The sequence below is a fragment of the Streptopelia decaocto genome, assembly GCF_964273445.1.
Source record: "Streptopelia decaocto genome assembly, chromosome: Z".
Classification (NCBI taxonomy): domain Eukaryota; kingdom Metazoa; phylum Chordata; class Aves; order Columbiformes; family Columbidae; genus Streptopelia; species Streptopelia decaocto.
In genome coordinates, this window is record NC_138657.1 from 4,416,180 (window position 1) to 4,439,874 (window position 23,695).

Genomic DNA, 23,695 nt, shown 5'->3' on the forward strand with positions numbered 1-23,695 from the left:
CTTTGTGTACTGTAAAAAGGATTTCTGTTACAATTCTTTCCTTATACACGTACCCCAAAATGCATTTATGGGGTACGTCATCACTGTGGGACCGCAACTTTTTAATTTCTTTCTTGGAAGTTCTTACATGTTGTGTAGAATCTATGGAGTAGCTTTATTTTTGAGGAACAGGAGTTTCTTTAAAGTAGACGAATGTGTCATTTATGAATAAATTCATGGGAAATCCGTAACTGAGCCCCATGTGTTTCTTAGCCTTTCTTCGCTCTGCTTTTCCAAAGCTGTTGCAAGTTTACTAACTTCTGTATTAATTTTTCTCCTAAGTGTTTATTTTTTAGAACTTTTTACTGCTTTGGCTGTTTACAGAAGCAGTTGAGTCGATGACGGTGTGTTATGGTAGTTTATATGACAAAGATTAAGAAATAATCTGAAACTCATGTAGATCACTAGATTCGGTTTTGCTCCTCTTTAATCTGTGTTAGTTACGTGTCACATGTTTTTTTTTTAATGTAATCCAGCATTTGTTAATTCCATAATTCAGTTGATCCTGGCTATTTTTTTCTGCAAGTTTTTTTTGAACTCCATAGTTCATTATAACAAACTATATTCATCACTTGGAAGAGGCACCATGATTTGCCGTATGTATGTTTCAGATAAATCTGTGAAAAACTTTAGTAATAACAGTTTAATAGTGCCTTTTAATGGATTACGGTAGAATATAAATCATGTAACTTAAATATCCATTTTGCCTTTGCCCAGGTAAAGTTATGATACATCTGTTCCTCTCTTAAAAACATAATCACTAAATCCATTCTGTTATCTGTTTCTGTTATATAATTTGTCGTTAATTACAATATAAAATTATTCTTTTTTTGTTCTATACTAACAAACTTAACATCTTATAGGCAGTAGTTTAGGTTTTCTGTTCTTTCTAGGAAATAAGTAGGTGACTTTTAAAAATTTTAACTCTTGATTGGTTTGTAATAATTTTGGTATTCCAGAGTAAAACTATAGAATACTGTTTGTGCTTTGTTTTGGGTTTTTTGGGGGTTTTTTTTTGATTGAATGTTAGATACTGTTGAGTTGAAAGTAGTCTCTGATACCTCCCCTACCCCCAACTTCTTCCCCAAGAAAATGCTTATTTCCTTTCTTTTCTTTTAGGGGTCCTGTGTCTAAACTAACCTTCAAATTGTTCCTGGCTGTTCTGTGTTCACTTATTGGTGCTTTTTTGACATTCCCTGGCTTGCGACTGGCTCAAATGCATCTGGATGCTCTGAATTTAGCAACAGAAAAAATAACACAGTAAGAGAAAATATATGCACATAGATATATGCTACTCAGTCTTAAATCTTTAATGTCTGAACATAAGCAAAGCGAACTATTCCAACAAGAAGGTAGTGACTAAGACTTCTGTTGCTGCTTTCTGTATCTCAAGCAGACTTTGCCACCTGCTTCTTTCTGCTCAACCTGTGCTCTGCCAGTCTGTTACATTCTTCGCCTGGTAATTAGAGTACCAATTAAAAGGAGTATTCATTTCCTCCAGCAAGAGCTCCACCAGAAATGTTTCTGCTTACTGCTTCCTTTCCCCCATCCTGTATTTTTGGAAGTTTAGATAACTGTCAGGAAGTAGAGGTGCAACCATAGCATTTTTTTTCCAACCTCCACCTCCAGGAGGGCATCATGTGTTTAATAAATTTAGGGTAAGACACAAAGATGACCCAGAATATTTAATGAAGGGTCAGATGTTAACACCAGTTTAAAGGAATATTTCCATTTTCAGACATCCTTGAGTTTGACAGTAAAATGTTTTCTCGATTTAACTGTTTCTCTTCAGTGTTCGTTGGCTGAGAAACTCCAAATGTCTTTCATAGATCTTGACTTTTGATGTTTAATATGTGTTAATAACAGACTCTGCAGTATAGGCCATTGTGATCATTTAATCTGGTCACTTTCCTAAGAGAACCATTATATTTTTCTGATACGTAAATTATTTATGCTCAAACTGCTTATTTTATTTATTTTTTTTTTAATCCCCCAGAAATGCCCAGCTTAAAAATTAAACTGTGTTTAAAGTGGGTCCTTCACTTTTGGTAAATTTATGAGCAAGTGCTCGGTGTTATACTTGCACTCCTTTTGGTTGAATGCATCCAGGTACAGCTGCAAACTGTTGGCTTTTGTTGTATCTGCTGTTTAGTTCCTGTGTGTAGACTGTGACTATGTCACTTCCTAATCTGTTCTTTTCAGCTAAATAAACTGCTTAGTTTTTCATTTTTATAGTTCTCAATATTTTAAAAATTTCTTGTGCCTTTTCTGTAAGCATCTTCTGATTTTCTGACATCTTCCTTGATCTTGGACATGAAAACCTAGGCAGAAATACAAAACTATCTTCAAAAGTCTACTAGTACTTTGACTATTCAACTGGAACAATGTGAAAATGACATTAAATGGATATCAATGTGATTAGGTAATGCAGTTATAAACCAAGAATCATTGCTAGATTCTGACTGGCCTGAAGAGACTGCTATTTGTCCTTAGTGATACATTTCTTTTTATCAATGAGTAGATCGTTATCGACTGTTTGCAGTTGTTTGACAGTGACTAAAGGGGAGTAATAAATGAGGATGATGTGTTGCGGATACAAATCTCTTTGCAGAAAAAAAGTGCCTTGCTCTGCAGTCAAATACATGGCCCACTTTTGGAAAAACAAACAACAAAAAATCCCAACACTCTCCCCCAAACGCCTCAGGCTGCCCAAGAAAAGCACCAGCATCCAAGCTTCCTCCAAAAAAACCCAACCAACCAACAAAAAGACAGAGGGGACAAGCTTCCTTTCCCACTGCATTGCAAGAATGGGAGTAAGGGTTTTTTTTTCCCCCCTTTTTTCAAATAAACAGGATAAAAATAACCTGCTGTCCCTTTTAGTTTTAATAGCTTGGTCCATTTTTTTTTTCTTCAGCAGCAATATCCTTTCCCTGCCTATATTTTGAAGTCTTCGTAATCGATTTGTACCATTTTTGTACACATCTCCTCATTTCCAGAGGCTGCTTCAGGAGTCTTTCAGCCTTTCTCACTGTACTCAAATAAACAGTAAAGGATTCTTGGAACACTTTGGCACGTTCCAGTCCATTAACTCAGTAGGATGTCTTAAATAAGTGGAAGCTCAGGTAAAAATGCTTTGACGAGTTACTGAAGTGATTTGGACTGTTCTTTGATGTTGTTCTGTTCCCTAGCAACACTGAATAACTATAGCAGTGCCTGTTTCTTTATCTGGAACCGATGACTCAAGTGTGTGCATGTGATGACATCTTCTCAAACATGCAAAGCGTTTTAATGGTTTAGGAAGCTTGATAGTTGGAAATCAGTAAGGTCTTGTGTTCTTTAGAATAACTTTTGATTATCTCACATTTTCCATAGTGTAGAAGCACTTTAGTTGGAGATGGAAATGCAGACAAGCTGATTCTGTTAGTGAGGAAGCATTGCACTAGCAAAACCACCAGGTCTATAGATATAAATTTCAGGAAACACTCCTGAAATAGTACAAAAGTTTATACTTTCACATTAAATGTGCAATTTTGTACAATGCTTTTAAAATGGAATAGATGTGCTTGCCTTTTTTTTTTTTTTGTCTGAGTAGGTTTAACTGAATATAAGTACCAAGGTTCCTAAGCAAAAATTTTCATTAAACTGGGAAATCTAACCTCTGAGAACCATTTCCCCATGTCTGTGTAGATAATGGAAATTAATCTGCGTACATTTTTAATTAAGCAAAAAGAAAAGGTAATATAACAGCATATTTTCCATAATTATCCAAGATGCTGACTCTCTAGATTCAAACTGTAATAGCTAATGCAGTTTGGTATTATGCCATCATATGGAAATTTTCAACAACTGTGTTTTGCTAAAGTGTGGAGTAATGCAGGTAGCTCCTTTGGTTAGATTGTTAAAATATCTGAAAACTTGATTTATTCCAAAGAGCACTTTAAGTTGCAACCAGTGTGATTTCACAGTATATAAAATTACTGTTTTGTTGAAACATAAGTTTTACCTATAAAATAGGGAAGCAATTTTCTTGTTTACCTTTCTCTCAACTGTTTTAAACTTTGGATTTCTGCTTTTGAACCTCTGCCACCAGTTTCAACAGTACGGTCATTGTTTATATCTAATAACTTCCCCCCCCTTTTTTTTTTTTCTTCTTTCAGAACATTGCTACATATAAACTTCTTGGCACCTTTATTTATGGTTCTGCTGTGGGTAAAACCAATCACTAAGGACTACATTATGAACCCACCTTTGGGCAAAGACAGCATCCCTTTGTAAGATTCCCTTTAAAAATTATTTCTGGGGTATTGAGAGCAAAACCACACGTTTAAGTAGTGACCTGTGAAAATCATAGAAATGTAGAACACTTAAAATTTAATAGTGTCTGCTGTCAAAGGTATTGTGGGAGTTACAGCTGAGCTCTGAAGAGCTTCTGTTATTTCAGAAGAAGAAGAATTAGTTGCAGAGTGTTGAATGTTAAGTTTCCCAAAAAGCTGCTGTCTTCTGGAGTCTCCTTGGGAGTAATGGGTTATTCTTCCTAGGGATGGAATGTCATCTTGTACATTACATGCTGGTGCAGGAGAGCAGTGATTTCAGTGAAGACAGTTGAGGTACATTGGCATGAGAACTGACCTAAGCCATTTGTCTTACGATCTCTGTGTAGATTAAGTGCATATGGAATTGGTAGCTAAAATATTTAAAACATAAAAAGGGAGAGAATTTAAGTAGCACAGGTGATTGTCATTGTTACTTTTAGTCTAGATAATTCAAAATAGTAATATTCAAATGGACTTGAAACAGACTGGCTGACATTTTTTATTGCTTTCTAGGTCTGTGATATGTTTCTAAGGTCATTATGTAACTACTAAACTATTAAATAAAATATCGCAATTATGCATATTCTGTGCTTCTGTTTTGTTCCTCAGTTTATCTTAAAATGAGGGTTGTGCTATAACAGGGTACCTAAGGCAACTGAAGTTCACATTTGCTATCTAGAACTATGTGTCTCAAAACCTGCAATTTTCCAAGCAAGCTTCTTTATTAGCGTCCTATCTTGGTTACTTAGAATTTAAGCATTTAAGTGCTGTTCTGGATACTAATTTGGATCTGATGCTGTGATAGGGCTACTGCAAAACAGCATAGAGAGAGAAGCAGAGGACAAAAGTGATTATTACTTGCACATGAACTTCATAACTGTAGGTTGTGCATTAAGTATTTTTGACAATACACTTCAAGGTTTCTTTACAGATGAAACAAACAAATATCTCTGTAATGTTAGGTGACCTTTGGGAAACAGCATTACCCTTTTGTTCTTTTGTTTTATCCACAGGATGTCAGAAGATACATTTGACACCGTGAGGCTGTGGATTATAATCCTGTTGTGTGCTTTACGGTTGGCAATGATGCGTCGTCATTTACAGGCTTATCTGAATTTAGCCCAGAAAAGTGTGGATCAGATGAAAAAGGAAGCTGGCAGAATAAGTATGGTTGATTTACAAAAAATGGTAAGTATGATGGCACTGAGGTTACAAAATTTAAGATAATGTGATCATATTTGGAGATAAAATGGGACATGTTTAATTGTGTCAAACCACTCTCAAGTACACTTGCGGAGTTACAAAACTGCACATCTTGTTACTGTGGCAAAGAAAAAATTTATTTGATTTTCTTTTTTTAAAGAAAAATAATAAAACATATCATCAACAAACCAGAGAGGTAGAAATCCATAAGCTTGTAGAATTACGTTGTGTGTTGCCTGCAAAATAAACTTTTATTTCTAGTGTTAGGTGATAGTTCTGCCTGGTGATCTTTATGAGTTGGGGTGTTTTGGAGGAGGAATATTGAAGTTTGCCAGAAGACAAAGATCCCCCTTTGAGGATTGTCACTATTATTTATCTTGTCCTTGGCTTCACTGAGTATCTGAAGTATCTGAGTATCTGAAAAATAGTGGCTAGCAATTTTCTTCAGAAAACAGGTTAGGAAATAGAGGTGGCAGCCACTGGGTAGGACAGAACTACGCTGGTTGCTGTGAATGCATAATTTTAGTTTTGAGCTTCTGTCCCATCTATAAAACAACAGTATCTTCTCTATGTGCTGGTTCTTAAGTCCATTTAGCCAGTATCTCTGTATCTTCTCTTTAAGAAGGCCATGGCCACAAAATAAAGTCTTATCTTGTTTTGCTAGCCATGTCTGCTTTATCTCCTGGAACTTCTGCCAGTGAAGGCTTTCCTATCTGTCATTCTACAGTGATTGTTGCTTTTTATTTTGTTGTTTTTATCATAATCTATCCATTACCTTACGCTATTTTTTGTCTCACGCTTTTTTTCTTCTATCAGTGTCTTACTACATTTTATTCTCACGTTACTTTTTTGATGCTTGCTCATCACAAAACCCTTTGAGATTTTGGAGCCTATTTCCAAAAATGTCATGTCTGCCTTAATAATTTTTGCCACTCTGTATTCTGTTTTTTTCTAAAATCCAGTTAGCTTTATTTCATTGCTTGCTTGCTATTGATATTATGATTTTTTTTTTCCTGTATTTTATGTAATCTTTTAGTTCAATAGCTTATTTAAAATACGTAATGTAACTTTCTGGAGAAAGATGGAACAGATTTGTAGCAGGGAGAGGGATAAATCTGAGTGGATTTCAATGAACGGTAATGTATACGTGAAATTAGACCATCTAAATGCTGTTATTGATCAACTACTAAGGAAAAATCATCTTGGCATTGTTTTTAAAGTACTGTTGTTTCACAGTTGGAAATCTTATTAATATCTTGCTTTTGAAAAGGGACTGCGGTATTAACCAAAATTTCATTTACTTTTTATGAGGCTTTGGACTGTGACTACCACTTCATTTTTGAAATGGGGTTTAGTTTGTAGTTCACTGGAGGCTTTAAAAATTAAACTTATATTTAGCCTTAATTCTGGTCTATTGAAATAGGAATCTTTGAATGAAGACAGGCAGAAGCAAAATTGATTCAGTTTGTTTTAACAGAACTGCTGTTTTTATTTTCTTTCAGCATTTTCTCTCAGGTTTGTAAATATCCTCAAACAAGATTTTTTCATTAGGTCTTTTGAAGACTGTGTCACATGCCAAGACATGCTAGAAAAGTTTTAAAGCAGCTTTCATGCATAAGTATTGTTTTTTTTTTTTAGTAAATTGATTGTTTTTCCTAGACATGTTCATAAAGCTTCGCTTTGATCAGCCGGAACTCATTAATTTCTTCTGTTTTCCCAGGTGGCTCGGGTATTTTATTATCTTTGTGTAATTGCACTGCAGTATGTTGCACCGTTGGTAATGCTCCTTCACACAACTCTGCTCTTGAAAACGCTAGGTAGGTGAAATTGGATCAACAAAAACGTGTTCTGTTCTACATAGGGCTTTTATACCTTCAGCTTGCTAAAGAGAATTAAAATATATGGTTACTTGCAATACAGACATACATTGTAGTTTCCTTCGATTTAAAACATAGTGATGTGCCACTATTAAGGTGTCGTGTTGCTCCTTTTGACATCGTCCAGTTATATTCTAATTTGTTTGATTTATTTCTGAGAAATTGCGTAATACAAAAAATGAAGCTGCTTACTTGCATTGAAATAATTGTCTTTCTAAAGTGACCTGTATAAAGCATTGTTGACTTAACCTTATGAGCATCTGTTAAAGGAATCTTTTTCAGCTTTTCAGTCGTAACTGGTCTTTTTGAACCGAAATTGTTCATTTCATTATGGGGAAATCTGATGTCACTCTGTGTGGGTTTTTGCGGTGTGTGTTGTGGCTTTTTTTTTCATTTTTTTAAATTTCTTTCTTGTGAGGGATGGATTTCACAGCCTGTCATGCAGTCGTGGGATTCTTTTTGCAAAATGTCAGCAGAAGGGCTGTGATTCACCCCGTTCCAGAGTGGACATGTACCCCTGGTGAGGTGAATCTTACCCAGCACTGACAGGGCTCTTAAGGCAACTGTATCACATGCAGATGTTAAGATGAATCCTACCCTGATAGCTTACTAGTATCGTCAGGAAGCCATGCAGATAAATAGTTAGTATTTTTTGAGTTCTAAAAACTTCCTTTTTTGTGTGTGTGTGAAAAATATATCTAAGGTGATCTATAAGGTGACAAAAATAGCAGAACTTGAATTTAATTCTACAAAAATCTGTTACTCATTTCATTTTAACAGGCAATTATTCTTGGGGCATCTACCCGGAACTGAATTCTGACACTCCAGTAGAAAACAGTCTGCTTCCCAGTTCGGTTTATTCTGAGTCTCCACCTGCTGATGGAAAGATGAAAGTAACTGTAGTACAAATAACAATGGCTTTGGGAAGCCTGAAGAATATTTTCACTCCTCTCCTGTTCCGGGGACTGCTGTCTTTCCTAACGTGGTGGATTGCTGCTTGCCTCTTTTCTACAAGCCTTTTTGGGCTCTTCTATCACCAGTACCTGACTGTGGCGTGAACAGGTCAACTGACAAAGCAATTGTAAGGTCAAATACTAAATACAAACCCAGGTACCCAAGAGAAGATGAAGAGAAAAGAAGAAAACTATAAACAAAGAGCAAACATATCAGAATATTTTTTAAACACTTCCTCTGTGTTCTCAGGGTGAATATTCTTATAATGTTTAAAATCGCAACTGGGCTTGTTATTTTTTGTTGTCCAAATGGTAGGTAACTAATTGAATTACAGTATCGGGACTGACTGGTGTTATTGTGTGGGAGGTGTTGGTGACCGTGCTGGAAAGATGTGACCTCTGGGTACCTTGGTTTCCATAAACAGCAAGCCAACCTCAAAACTTTGTGTTCTAAGCATCAACAGTCAGTGACTGAACTGTGTTAGAAAGGGTACTGGTTATAGTGATGGTGGCTGCCTATCGATTAAATCTTGAAACTGAGCCATACAGTGAAAGGAGATAGGGGATTTAAAAACATTCTGTTGGATGGCTATTGATCACTTTTCTCTGTGAAAAATGAAATAATCCAACAGGACAAAAGAGATACTGTATATTACAGTAAGGGAAGTTGTATAAAATTTAAATTTAACAAGAGTAGATGTATGGACCTGACAGGTATTGCTGCCTAAATATTTTGCAGGAATGCTTGTGCAGAAAGAGGAGAGTTATAAAAAAAAAATACATTATTTCTGTCCCTGCAGTCATTTTGAGGTACTGGCCATCTGTATTGGTGCTAATGTTGATCCACAGATTCCATTTGGATCTTTAAAATTTCTTCTTTTCAGGTAATAGATCAATTCCATTGAATTCACAAAATAATGGAGTAGATTTGTGACACCCATCAAATGTTACAAAACGAAACAGTTTAATCCTGCTGACTGAGAGTGTATGTATCTGTGTAATGTACATATAAATATATATTATATATTAAATATATAATATATATGAAGTTATAAAGTATGCAAACTTTATTTTAAATTTCTGAATGTATCTTACAGGGCCGTGGGAGAGGGATGTACGTGTATCTAATAATTTCGAGATCCCTTTGGAAATGAAAATTAAATTGCTTTTGAAAGTTCAGTTGAAAGGGCTATTTGTTTTTGGTGCCTCTTCAAAGGTACTTTAGCTGTACTAGAGAACTTTTATTCTTTTGGAAGAAAAAATCTACCTAAACTGTTAATCTTCAAATTTCTGCTCTGTCAGATCATCATCTTTTGCCACTGTAATCTGTGTTAACTTGGCCATATAGTCACAACTAATATCTCTTGGATTCAGAAAGAGTTTTTCTGTATAACAAAACAGCTATAGTAAGGAGGAACAAAGCATTAACCTTACTTTTGCCTAACTAAGGGGATAGATTTCAAGTATAACAACATTGCAAAACAAAGTATAGTGGCAGTTTTTCAGATGTTTTGTGTATTGGCAAAACAGGAATGGGAATTTATATAAAGTAGCATTTTTCAAAAGTTAATATTACACTTTGCAGAGGTCAGTGGGGTTTTTTAACTAATACTAGCTGGTTTTTATGTTTCTGTTCTTTTTTTTTTCTTGAATTTGTGGATGGCTTTGGCATATAATAACCATTTATAAATGGAGAAGCTTAACTAAATATTTAATAGGTAGCAAACTTACCATATGGGAAAGCAAACTGTCAACAAATGCAGAATATCAAGGATTTAAGCTGGTGATAAACTGTCTTACTGTGTCTAATGCCTTTTAAGTTATTTATTAGTTTATTAAAATGCATTTACTGATACTAGGGAAAGTTTTATGTGCACCAGCTGGTACCCACTGCGTGTTTTGGATGTCTGAGAACACTTTGCATGATGCTGCTGGTTTCATTGCAGTGTGGTATTTCAGTCCTACTGGTTCCGCAAGCTTTGTTTTGTGACGCTGACTGTTTTCTAACTAACGGGGACAAAGGCTCAGCTGTGTGAATTGGCCTAAAGGAAAATATTTGACTTCATGGATTCAGATCTTGAAACATTCCTAGGAAATATATTTCAGATTATTAGAATGACAAGACATGACAGGTCCAACAATACTGGACCCCCTTTCTATTAGTTCAAGATGTATCATTACTAATAGAGTTAATAGGGCCAGCTTTTAAGTTATAGTTAGGTATCCAGTGTTAATGTTTTATTCAGGAAAATAAAACAATATCATCTGGTGTGATTCTGGTGGTGGACTTGGCTGAAGAAGCTCACTGTGTAGGAGAGAGAACCTGTTATTGCAACGTGAAGGGCAGGAATAAACTTTGGATACTGGAGAAGACTTAAAAATTATGTCACAGAGTTTCCGTTGGCATAGATATTCTGAAAGCTCATAAGTAAAAGCAAACTGTAGCGCTACAATATTGCATTCAGCAAAGGTATTTGATTGTGTACATAGCTGAGCTTCACAGAGCTTTTGGTAGGAGCTCACACTGTCTTATTCTTCAGACGTCACACTGATCACAGTGAAAAATAAGCACCCAGATGCTGCTAATCTTAAGATCAACACTTGTGGCTGTTGCTGTTTCATTTTTCTGCAGAACTCAGTGGTTGACCAGTGGTCAGCAGCCTGATCTGAGTGGGAGATGGTCTTTCTCTGGATCCATTAGATCCTTATGTGAGTCTAGGAGGCTTATTAAAAACCAAAATCTAGCAATAAACGCCTTTGAAATGTGAGGTGGCAGTGAAACTGGAGGGCACGTATTGCTGTGGTTGTGAGCAGTTCTTCCTACAATGACTCAAAAGTAACTTTTAAAGTAAAATAGCAACCCCGGTAGTCCTGGCTTCCATAAGTTAATGTATTAGATAAGCTTCAAAGGAGTGTCTGCTAATTTCTTTATTAAGTACCTTTAAAACAGCAGCTGGCAAATGCCTTTTTCTTTTTTCCATGGAGTCCATTATCAGCACCTGGGGGAGAACAGGAGAATGCGTCTTACAGGAATGGAAAACCAAGTAAAAGGTGATGGAGGGGTTAGTTGTTGTTATTCAGGATTCTTAAACAATTTCTGAGAGATTTTAGAAGGACAGGTGCCTTTGAGAACAAATGTATGTTTCTTTCTTCCCTCCTCAATTCACATCTCCCTTTCCCACTCCAGTAATGTGACTTGTTAGCTTATCTCCTTTTTCCTGTACACAGCTTTTCCCCCACATTCCCTGCACAGGATTGATTGGGGTAAATTGGTTCAGGATTATATTTTGAATTTTGTTGTCTTGTTTTAAATTAATCTATTTTTGAAGGATCAGTTCCTTTAAAATGGTTCAAATAACTTTGGATCCCAGCTGAAATATGAAAAAACTTGTGAATGGTTGTTTAAACACTGCACTTTTATTATGGGAATCGCTTCCAGGGCTGTCAAACTCATTTTCACTGGGGCCACACCAGCCTCATGGTTGCTTCAAAGGGACGAATGTAATTTTAGGAAATGAAAAGGAATTTTAGGAAGTGAAAATGAGTTTGACATCCCTGCTTTGGACAAAGTATTAAGATAGTGATAAGTCCAGGTCTTCCAGCAAGAAGTCCAAACATAAAACTTGGGCTATTTCTGAACTTAGAGAAGTTGATCAGGAAAAGGAGAATGGATTATAACAAGCCTATTCTTCCACCTTTCACTTCTCCTCTTTTGGTATTTGCTGAAGATACAGGATTTGCCAGGTTTTGAGGTATTTTTAGCTGCATAGTTTTTCCTCTTCCAGAACTCTCTTGCTTAAGAGTCAACAGATAAAGTAATGGGGCAAAACCAGGTAGTATCAGTACAAGAGAACATGCCTGGTAGAGAAGGACGCACTTTAGAAAGTTCATTTCCATGGCAGTTGTTCTTCACCCTCTTTGAGTCACAAATACTGGAGATCTGTGACGAGAGATGTGTGATTACCTGGGTTGTAAAGTCAAGCTCACCTATGAACGGAAATGCCACCAAGATACATGAACGTAACAATTAGGTACAGTGTATAAAATTGTTAATGACTGAAAAAATGTCAGCTAACCTTGAACTATTAAAGGTTTTGTATTTTGTCACTCCAGCTAAATGGTAATACAAGTCTCGGATTTACCACATAGAAAATTGAAATTATTTAGTCATAAAGCTGTTGGGAGGCCATACAAGGCCTTATGCCTCTTTATTTTCACAGGCCTCTGTTTTACTTTTGAACATAGCTTTTTCTCCAGGGAAGGTTTTTGAACAGTTTTATAAATGCGATACTTCACGTTTTGTCATATGGCACAAGCTGCACATGTATTTGTTAGCCACAAAAATTGTAGATGTAACCCCACTGTTCATTTTGTCACTACGAAGTTACTAGAGTGTTTTAGTTAAGATTGAAGAGTTTAGCACGTGGTAAAAATGGAAACATTGATTGGAAACGAGGCCAAAGAAAGTTGCGTGTTCTCTTGGAGAAATCTTTAAATGACGGCTGAGCAAAATCTTAATAGGGAAATGCAACAGCAAGTCACTTTATATCCTAAATGAAGTATTAAATGTGAACGTTTACCATTATGACTGTTATTTTCAGCATCTGCAGCCTAAATCCCAAATGGTAAACTAAGAACAATATTTTAACCTCGCTGATTCTTACTCTAAAGAGCATCTAGGCAACAAGTATCAAAACCAAATACCGGATCTAGTTAAGCGGGCTGGCGCAGTCAGCCCGTGCTTCGGAGTGATTCTGTGTGTACACCTCAGTGGCTCCTGCAGCACCTGGGCTGAAATGGACGTGGTGTCTCCCGTCCCAGCACGAGACTGAAGGGTTTTCTTCCTCCCTGGGTGAGATCGTGAGGCCAAGATGCTATTTCAAGGCTGCTTTTGCCCAGATCTGTGTATGCTGCACTTTTTCAGGTCTCTCACTGTGGGCTGCCGGCAGAGCGATGCTGCACCAGACATAGTTCTGCATGCCAGTGTGCATGTATTTTTATAACTTTGTTTTCAACGGTGTTTTTAATGGAAATCATTTTAAATCCTGATATCACAGGTCATCTTTTCATTTTCTTAATTAATATCAGTGCCTGCGAGTAGAAGTCAAATACTTCTATGCTAATTTTCTTTTTAAAACTTGATGTCCAGACTAAATATTAACAAGTATGCCATTTTATCTTGATGTATGAAATTCACCAGACTTTTTCCATACGTGGTCGCTCATCAGTCAGTCCGCATTGGGATTTGCAGCATTTCTCTCAGCAGCATGCTATCCATATGACTCTGCTATTTATAAAGCAAGCATACACCTCAGTTTTGAGCGTAGCTTTTCACCAGTTCATTAGTAGTAGGCCATTTCTATTTATTTTATGATGCTGCTAGGTATTTTCTAAAACCTGGCTTAAAATACCTTGTGCGTAAAGTCAACCTCGTTCGCTTCTCCTCTGTTCATTGTAACTCTGCTTCCCGTGTATGTTCTGAGCTTCAAGAATGCGTATTTATAGTTTTGATAAAAACCTAGGACAAAGAAAAAACGCACCAAAAATCTTATTTCATAACTACAGTTCACAATGTGCCAACGAACAGTTGTTATGTTTCATGTCTCCAATCATTCCTTTGTCCCGTTGTTAACAATCTTGCACATTTTCAATATGTAACGTTTTCTAGGAAGAATACGTGTGGGGATATGCTCTGTAATAGCAATCACGGGAAACTTTGTCTAATGTTTCAGTCTTCCCATTTATGTGAGCAAATATTAATGTAAAGATGCTATTAAATAATTTAAGCCTAAAATTTCTCGTAAGGTAGACTTGTTATAAATTGCACAGGGAACATGCTCCAAGTTGTAAATATTTTAAGTATGTCTCTTTGTTGCTGGGAACAGATAAATTCAGTGTTGTTGTTCTGTTAATAGTCTTTTTTTTTGTCTTTTTAAGTGAAAAGCACATAATATTTCCTACTTTAGGACAAACCTACAAACAAAAGACTCCTGTCCCTTCATTATTTGCCAAATGGGAAAGGCTCTGATATTATTTATGTAAATTCTAGCTTTCTCTTATTGCTTAATCACTGTTAAAATACAATTTTTATAGTTACAGCTTTACAGGTATTAAGACTGTTGTACCTAATAGTGGAGATGCTGTCAAACGGTTATTGCATCATATTGACCTGTCCTGACGGGTGTTGCGTTTACCTGCTGTTCCAGAACAAATTGTCTCATTTACTTTAAGCTCTGGAGGTTAAACGGGGTCTGTGAACAGGAGAGCGCAGCACACGTTGGAAAAGCCGGAGAGTCGCTGTGTTTCATGATTTTTTGGGTATTTGTTGGTTGGTTTCTTGGGTTTTTTGGGTCGGTGTGGGTAATACTGAAGTACAATTACAACAAATAATAAACAACCTACAGTAACTTTGCATTATTCTTATACACTCTGGACTGAAGTGCCTGAACGTGGGTGGTCTCTACAGGACATGCTTTAAATTTTTTTGCATGTCCCTTTGTAGTTATTTTGGTACATAGCAGAAGGTTAACTTCTGGAAAGAAAACACAAGGACTGCTTGCTATAAAATTGTTTCCTTACAGTTTTTGGCATATAGAATGTCCACGTGCGTTTATGGGTTATTACAAATCAGAGTCTGAAGAAAACTTTTCCATTCCCATTACTTTAATGATAATGTAACAGCTTTGCCCACTCCCTATAGACCCCACTGCGAATCCCGTGTTGGTGTTTTGTGACGGGGGGAGCGGGCTGGCACCGTTCCGAAACCGTCACCTTTAACTGGAGTTTTGTATGGACACCCTGGGTGCTGTTACGCCTGGTTTTGCAGGCACATGAGTGATTTCAGCTGGGTAAGTAGTTCTGCTTGAGCTCGGAAAGACACTGGTTTGGTTTAATTTAGTTTAGTTCAGTTTTTAGTTTAGTTTAGGATTTTTTTTTATTATTTTGTGGGTTTTTTTTAATTTTGGGTTTTTTAATTTTTATTTTGTTTTTTTTTGTTTTGTTTTGGTTTTGGTTTTTTTGGTTTTTTTTTGTTTTTTTTTTTGTGTTTTTTTGTTTTTTTGTTTTGTGTTTGGTTTTGTGTTTGGTTTTCTTTATTTTTTAGGTTTTTTGTGTTTTTTTGTTTTGTTTTATGTTTTCGCTTTTGGGTTTTTTTGTTTTTTATTTTGGTGGCTTTTTATTTTTTATTTTGTTTTTTATTTGTTTATTTTGTTTTTGTTTTAATGTTTTTATTTGTTTTTTGTTTTTATTTGGTCTTAATTTTTTTTACATTTTATTTTTTACTTTTTAATTTTTACTTTTTTACTTTTTATTTTTTATTTTGTTTCATTATTTTTTATTTTTAAAATTTTTATTTTATTTTAATTTTTATTTCTTATTTCACCTTTTTTATTTTTTATTTTATTTTTTTATTTTACTTTTTATTTTACTTTATATGCCATAAGGGTATCGAATAGTGAAACCGCCTTTACCTTTCAAGTATTTCCGCGCCTGTGAGAGCAGCAGGAGGTGGAGGCGGGACCTGCCCGTTGTGGTTCAGCGGGGAATTAAGAACGTGAGGAAACAGCAGGCGCCTGCTCTCAGGTTTAACTGCGCGTTCTAAATGTGAAGAGCTTGTTCGCTGGGATGGTGCTGCTGATTCTCATCTACCAAAGGAAGTCTTCCCCCGGGGAAGGCTTATAAAAGCATTTTGAGCTCCTATCTCTAACAAGTGGCTGTAGCAATCTGTACTTTATATAGTGTACTGTTTGGGAAGCCTTGCTCCAGTAAGCTTACTAAACATTTCCTTACACTATGTGTAAGGAACTACATTGCTCTTTTTACTGTAGAGCACTGAGAAGCTGGTTTTGTCTTGCTTAGTGTTACCACGTATCAGGCGGCATTTTATTAATGTGAAAACCATAAGAACCGGTTTGTCTTCTAAACACCTAAATTCCTTTAATATCAGTACACGCTGCAAAGTGAAGCAAGATTCTTTTTCCCCACTCACTCTGTTGAAATGTTATAATTTAACTTCGTTTTTATAATGCACGCATTATTAAATTTAAATCTTCTAGTTGCTAATGGTAATACCACAGCAAATCTAAGAGAAACTGTGATGTCTGCTGTGTATCAACTGCCCCATCACCTTTCTTGCCTTTGTGAAGCGTCGATCTGTATTGGACATTTAATGTCTACAGCAGTGATGCTCCTATAGTATTTTAGTGTCCCTACATGTACTCTGCATGTCTTGCATTTGTGCACTGTGGAAGGATAGAGACTGTCTTACAGTACTTCAGGTTTCAAAAAACCTTTATTTTATATAGTATTTCCCACATCCAAAATAGGACAATTTCTAAAGCCAAAGATCAATAAATGTTTATTGTCTATCGGTGTGATATTTTTTTTAACCAATTTTGTATGATACATCCCGCTTGTTATCAACTTGTGCAAAATCCCCAGGTTTGCCAAAGCAAAAGTAACCAGACTGTTTCTCAGTTTCTGTGGTAGCCCAAATTGTTTATCTTTTTTAAAAATAATTGAGTTAAACCATTTATCTCCTCCTCATTTGGGTGCAGCAGAATAAACAGTTTTCTAGTGTAAATACAGATAGTGTCTTAATCACATGAGCAGCAGTTTACCCACAAAGAACCACTTAAAGATTTGATATAAATGTTTTCATTTCTGAGTGTTTTAGAATTACAATTTGGGAACAGTTTAACTTCTTCTGAAAGGATCAGCTGTACAATGTGGTGAATGGAGGAAACTCTGAGTTTCTCAGTGAACTTACGGGATTTATGACATTTCTTGTTGACTGTCATCCTTCCTGACGGGAAACCACTTAAAAAGGGGTTCTGTTTGCTGTCTTAAAGAGAAGTAATGTGTTTGTAAACACATTACATGGTCTCTTCTTTTTAATCCTGACAGCACAAGGAGGAATATATTTAATAATATTTTGTAACATTGGGGGCTTTTAAATTTGATTTTTGGAATGTCAGGTTTGGTTTTGCATGAATATTCTTTCCATGTGTGCAGCGTGTGATGCCAGAACCGCTCAGATAGCTCTTCAGCTGTCAAAATGTCCTTGAGAAAAGAGCTTTCTTTAACCCGCAACCAAAGTGATACCAAAGACCTCTTGAGCTGTGAAGGGCGGAGAGGAAGAATACCCCACAGCCACTTGGAAGAGCCGGTTTTGACGTTTGCAGTGGGGATTTGAAAGCTTAGAAGGCATTCGAGCTGTGGGACCCTCCTCTTGAAAATGATCGGCCCATCCCAAATAACAGGGTGGGTTTAAAATCATGGTTGGGAGGCAGGCAGTAAGTTACAGCGGGAGATTTATTCATGTCTCAGAAGCCACCTTAGCCTTCTGCCTTCTCTGTCCAACCTGAAGTTTGAGGCTGCCTTGAGACCCTGCCATCCCCAAGGCGATGGGTGTTCCTGGCACATTCCTCTCAGCAGTTTTTACAGTTCACGCTTCCTCTTTGGTTAATGTGTTGATGATAGTTTGCTGCTGTGAAGTTCAAGCTAACCAACGAGTGCCGGCACAATGTAGGCGCTTCTCAAGATTTATTCTAGGATAGGTTTCTTGTGCCCTACCAAGTTTGTTGTATTTATCCTTCAGAAGGACTTGTGCTGCAGCCATGCTGGACACAGCTGGGTTACTCGAGCAGTTGGCTCTACAGCATTGTTGCTCCCTGTGGGGTCTTCCAACCCCTTCAAGTGCAGAGTCTTGCATCTGGGCAGGAACAACCCCAGGTTCCAATATAAGTTGGGGAATGACCTATTAGAGAGCAGTGTAGGGGAAAGGGACCTGGGGGTCCTGGGGACAGCAGGGTGACCATGAGCCAGCACTGGGCCCTTGTGGCCAGGAAGGCCAATGGTACCTGGGGTGGGTTAGAAGGGGGTGGTCAGTAGGTCAGAGAGGTTCTCCTGCCCCTCTGCTCTGCCCTGGTGAGACCACACCTGGAATTTTGTGTTCAGTTCTGGGCCCTCAGTTCCAGCAGGACAGGGAACTGCTGGAGAGAGTCCAGCGCAGCCACCAAGATGCTGCAGGGAGTGGAGCATCTCCCGTGTGAGGAAAGGCTGAGGGAGCTGGGGCTCTGGAGCTGGACAAGAGGACACTGAGGGGTGACCTTATTAGTGTTTACAGATACATAAAGGATGAGTGTCAGGAGGATGGAGCCAGGCTCTTCTCAGTGACAACCAGTGATAGGACAAGGGGTGATGCATACAAACGGGAACACAGGAGGTTCCACTTAAATTTGAGAAGGAACTTCTTCTCAGTGAGGGTGGCAGAGCCTGGCCCAGGCTGCCCAGGGGGGTTGTGGAGTCTCCTTCTGTGCAGACATTCCAACCCGCCTGGACACCTTCCTGTGTAACCTCATCTGGGTGTTCCTGCTCCATGGGGGGATTGCACTGGATGAGCTTTCCAGGGCCCTTCCAACCCCTGACATTCTGTGACTCTGTGGTACAGAGCTCAGACAGTTAAAAAAGCATCCATCCCTCTGCTCGCCACAGCCTTCCCTGCCATGGAGATGTTTGCTCTGCTCTTCCAGCTCTTCACATTCATTTGCTGTGCAGCAAGCAGCAGCTGTGAAAGCCTTGGCTTCGAAGGGAGGTGAGCCTTTGATTTCAGGGGTTGTCTGAAGTCTTGCTTTCGAACACATCAGCTTCACACTCCAAATCCGCACTGGTTTACTAGGTCTTAAGTGAAGAAAGCTAGCAAGGCTGACCTCTGCTGTCAAGCTCAAGCCTGCGTGATCCAGTGTAGGAGCCTAAAGACCACCCAGCTTTTGGAAACCTTAATTTTAGCAGGACATGTTCTGTGGTGGAAGAAGGACTGGAAATGCACTCCAGCCAAGAGGCATCTGGTACCTGTCCCCCGCTAGCTGGTCTGGACAGGGCTGAGAAAATAATGAAGATGTTAATGTTTTGATTCACATTTTATGAAGAATTTTCCAAGATACAACACAATTATTGTTGCCTGCTTGCTTAATATAGATAGGCTATTAACTGGTGGATTGCAAAAGAGATGCAGCAGAGACTGGGAGATCACTGAGAAAAATATTCAGTTTCCCTCTAAATCGCATTTAAAAAATAGAAAATAATTTGGTAGACTTGTTCTGGCATCAATCCTGCAATTTTTTTCTGCTTTGCATAGTACCTGAGTGTTTAAAGACCTGTGTAAAACACTGTTGAGGGTTTGTATTTTGGTTTCACAGCCGTGATGGGTCTGGGGGAAAGGTGGCTCCTCAGTGAAGTGTGGAGCCACCCTTCACAGCTGAAAGGAAAATAAAGCATCCTTCCTTTTGAATTTCAAAAATTCACAACCTGATTTCCGTGATTTTGCATAACCAAGACGTGCCCCTGTTCTTCTCACCAGTCAAATTTGAAAGCAGTTCTTCAAGGAGTGTAGAACTTGCACAATTTCTTGAAATGCTCATTTTCCTACATGCATGGGGTGTAGTGTGAAGCAGTTGTGCATACATCAGAAACTAAAATAATGCAGACTCCTCATTGGAACCAGATGTGTCTGATGTTTTAGGATCACAACCACTCAGTTACTTCCTATTCATTTGAGTTATATTGGAAAAAGGACATACCTGCAAGTTTTGGTCGTAAAATCTGGTTTTCTTCCTTGCATGAGCACATGCCATTCCACTCCTACTGTTTTGTTTTGGGGTTTTTTTGTATCAAACTGATTAAAAGAGTGAGAAATAAAGATCTTCAGGCACAGCAGAGTCATGTATTGAGGAATCTGCGCTGTGATTTACAGAATAAAAGATGTGGAAAGCAGTTGATCTGGGCAAGAGTTTGTTGGCCGCAACAACACAATGTGGTGATTTGGCAGTTCGATATAATCGATTAAAAACCATCCGGGAGGTGGGGAGTGAATGTGACTCGGATTAAAAACACAAAAGGGGTGAGTTGGGGATTGTGCTGTGTGGTGCGGGGTAAGAGGGACCGATGCCGTAAAACTGCAGGGTGAGGTTTTCTGTGTCATCGTTTTTCGTTGTGAAAACCTGGAAAAGCTGCGGAGGATTTAAGGACTAGAAAAATGGCTTCTAGTGAGAAACGTTAAGAACTCTGCAAAGTATCGAGGGAAGATAGGTTAAAGTACGTTAATGTGCAATAAAATCTGCATGGACAAGTACTCTAATCTGAGAGGAAGACAGAACAAGAGCCAGAGACTGGAACTTGATGCTGGATGAATGAACCGTAGTAGAAATGGTGGTTTTAACATGGAGAGTCAATAATTGTATCACAACATGAAGTAGTGACTTCTGCACTGGGTTGTCTGTATAACCTGCTGTGGGTGACAATTCACTGCTCTCAATGCAAAGACAATCAACAAAAAGTAAGGGAACCAGGGGGCAAACAGCTGGACCACTGTTTAATTCATTTTTATCCTAAACATTGGAATTTTTGAACTATTGGATTGACACACAATGAGGAGGAAATGCACAAACTTTATTTATGTAACACAGACTATGGGTAGCCATTTTTTTATATTACATAGGTTTTAATGCCTTAGAAATATTGTAAGTGGTGACAGATTTTAAAAGATAGTCTTGCCGATACCGAGAAAAAAGGTAATGTAAATTTGAAAATACAGACATATAAAGGAAATGTAAATATTACATTCTGTCTTTTTAAAAGGCATAATGATATCTTGGAAAGCTGGAAATTCTTTTTCTAAAAGATGCTGAATCTAATTCCATTTCAAGAATGGAGTCAGAACATTACTCTTAACAAGTTCCAAGTCCTGAGCACTTGAACTTTTTGTTAATGATGCTACAGTTTTATGATTCTTACTTCTCAGCTGATAATGGAGCAGATGATTTCCTTAGAGAAGCAGCTGAATGAGAGACCGAGAGCTGGCACTTGGATTTTAGTTCAAGTTTCGACTTTCCAAGCGGCAGAAGTTGTCATCAGGAGACTTGCTGGTGCACTCACTGGCCTGATCTGGCGATTTAAGGTTCCACTTCTCTTAAATTCCAGGAGGTAAGAGCCATTTTGTTATTTTCTTCAGTGATACATCCTCCCCTTGCAAATCCATCTTTTAATCAGAACCTTGCTTGAGAAAGGAATGTCTGGAGATGGTAGCTCAAGCAAGATATTGCCATTGGTTTAGGATATTTCAGCAGGAATTCAGTGATTCCTTGTCTGTTATCAAATCCTTCATCAGCTGGATTGGAGTCTTTAGTAGCATCTATATTCTGTTAACTTTTTTTACTCGTATCTGTTGTTTCTTTTCTTCCATATCTTAGTTTTCACCATGGAGCCTGCTCTCTATTTAGCTGTGGGGTGTTGTTTTCAGCTGTTTTTTGGGTTGGCCGTGTCCCCCCCTGGGGGTTTCGCTTTCAGCCAGCCCAGGTGTTCACTTACCATCTCTCTGCATCCCACATTGTGTCTGTGCTACTTACCTGTAGTAAGACCTTTACCCAATTATTACTCACCCTTCCTATACTCCCACAGACTGCTACTATATTCCTGGTCTTTTTTCCTGCTGCCCCTGACTGCCAGTCCAGTTCTTCCAACCCTCCCAGACGACTATGTCCCAAACGTTAATGAGACAACCCTATTAATGCTTCCCAATATTAACTCTGCCTCCTGTTTTGCAACAACTTCACAACGCTGGTTGTTTTCTGGATATTTGATAGTTCCCAGATCCTTTTATGCAGTACTCTTGCAAGACAATTATTTCCTATTTTTCTATATATTATTTTTTATTAAGTGTAATACTTGACTTTTTTGTTCATATAATAATTTTAGACCATTTCAGTAATGTATCAAAGTTACTTTAAGTTCAAAGAAACCATTACTTGAGTCTATTAGATTTACTATGTATTTTCTACACTAATATACTGAGATGCTAAGAAAATACTGAAGTGCATTGTCCTTGTAGGACTGTGCACACACATGCATTGCATATATGTTTACATGTATGTGTTTTTATATATGAACACAACCCCCGTCGTATACTCCCCGTTGAACACTGGAACACTCATAGTAGTTCTGCATCGCGTCCTAACTGGTGTGTACATGCTTCGTAGTCTTTATCCAAATATTCTAATCTGTTTGTGAAAACTTCATGCTATGTTGCGTCAAAGACCTTGACAAAGGCAAGATAGGTGGAACCTCTTGTTTTCCCCTTCCCCATCAGACCAGTTGGGTGAAAGAAATAAATTGGGTTGGTTTTACGTGATCCGCCCTTGGCAGATCTGTGTCAGCTTTTCTGATCGTGAGTTTACAAACTGATCAGGAACCTGTTCAGAGTTTTTGTCTGGTTGGAGTTCAGGTTGGGTGGTTCAATAACCCAGGTTACCCCACACTTTCTATAGGGTGATGTTGTATTTCTCTGCCTACAGGCCCGTGAAGCTTCTTGTTCGATCAGCTTTTTGGGGCCAGTCAATAATTGTGTGGTGACACTTTTTGACCAGTGCAATAAGGACCCCAGTGAAACTTCCTCAAGCTGTCCTGATTAAATGCATCCAACTTTTCTTAATATTCGTTAGTCTTTTCTTTCCGTATCCTGGCCTGACATGGTGAAAAAATGTAAAAAATGAACACTCCAGCAGCTTATTTATTTAATTTTCCCATTATTAATAGACAGCTATTGATTTTCCTTCTTATTTCCATTGTCCCTTAGATATTCTTGGATGTCTTGGGTTTGTCCCTGTCTGCCTATTGTAGGTTTTTTTTATGCTTTCTCTTATTTTTGTGCTGTTGTTTGGCTGGTTTTGTTCTGAGTTTGGTTATGAATGAAGTCCAGCTTTCTTCTCGCTGTGTTTCCTTTACTCCTTCCACGGTACCATTATTATCTTCTCTCTTTACTCCCACTGGAGAAATCGCTTTTCTTACACATTTTGGAGAACAAGCTGTTGCAAGACTTGGCGTGTGCATAAATTTATCCTTTTGGGAAAGAGTGTAAAGCCCGGTTTTGCTGCCTTTCATAAAAACCTCAGACCTCTCTCAGCTCCACAAAGTTCCTGACGTTTGCTTCTATACAAAATGAAGTTAATCCAAACTCACAGAGAAGGGATTCTTATTACAGAGTTAATTGTTACTTTCAGTGGAATAATCTTTATTTTTACCAGATTTTGATTAATATCAGGCTTTCCATCTGTGTTCTCTTAATGTCCCAATCAACACAAAAAGCTTGTAGGTATTTTCTGTCCATTGTAGAGCTGTAGCAAAGAAGGAGGTAGGCTGCTGTAGAAGACATTAAATAGGAATAAATATACCCAAAGTCAGGTGTTGATGTCTCTTGGTGCAGGCCTGTGTTAAACAGAGCAGCTCCCCATTAAGCCAGGAAGAAGTGCCCCGAAAT

The 23,695-nt window shown here is 37.9% G+C and overlaps 1 protein-coding gene across 5 annotated transcripts in view; it reads left to right on the plus strand.

The window, feature by feature from the left end:
- The window catches only part of TMEM161B (transmembrane protein 161B), a 46,968-nt gene extending 32,187 nt beyond the window's left edge, over window positions 1-14,781 (plus strand). For 4 of the 5 annotated variants that reach the window (XM_082075292.1, XM_082075294.1, XM_082075295.1 and 1 more), the window contains 5 exons: window positions 1,159-1,299; window positions 4,197-4,310; window positions 5,366-5,540; window positions 7,276-7,372; window positions 8,213-14,781. In XM_082075292.1, coding sequence (XP_081931418.1) covers window positions 1,159-1,299; window positions 4,197-4,310; window positions 5,366-5,540; window positions 7,276-7,372; window positions 8,213-8,490 — 805 coding nt within the window. In that variant the 3' untranslated portion in view covers window positions 8,491-14,781. The remainder of the gene's footprint in view (window positions 1-1,158; window positions 1,300-4,196; window positions 4,311-5,365; window positions 5,541-7,275; window positions 7,373-8,212) is intronic. The other variant, XM_082075296.1, reaches the window with a different exon arrangement.
- The last annotated feature ends 8,914 nt before the right edge of the window (window positions 14,782-23,695 follow it).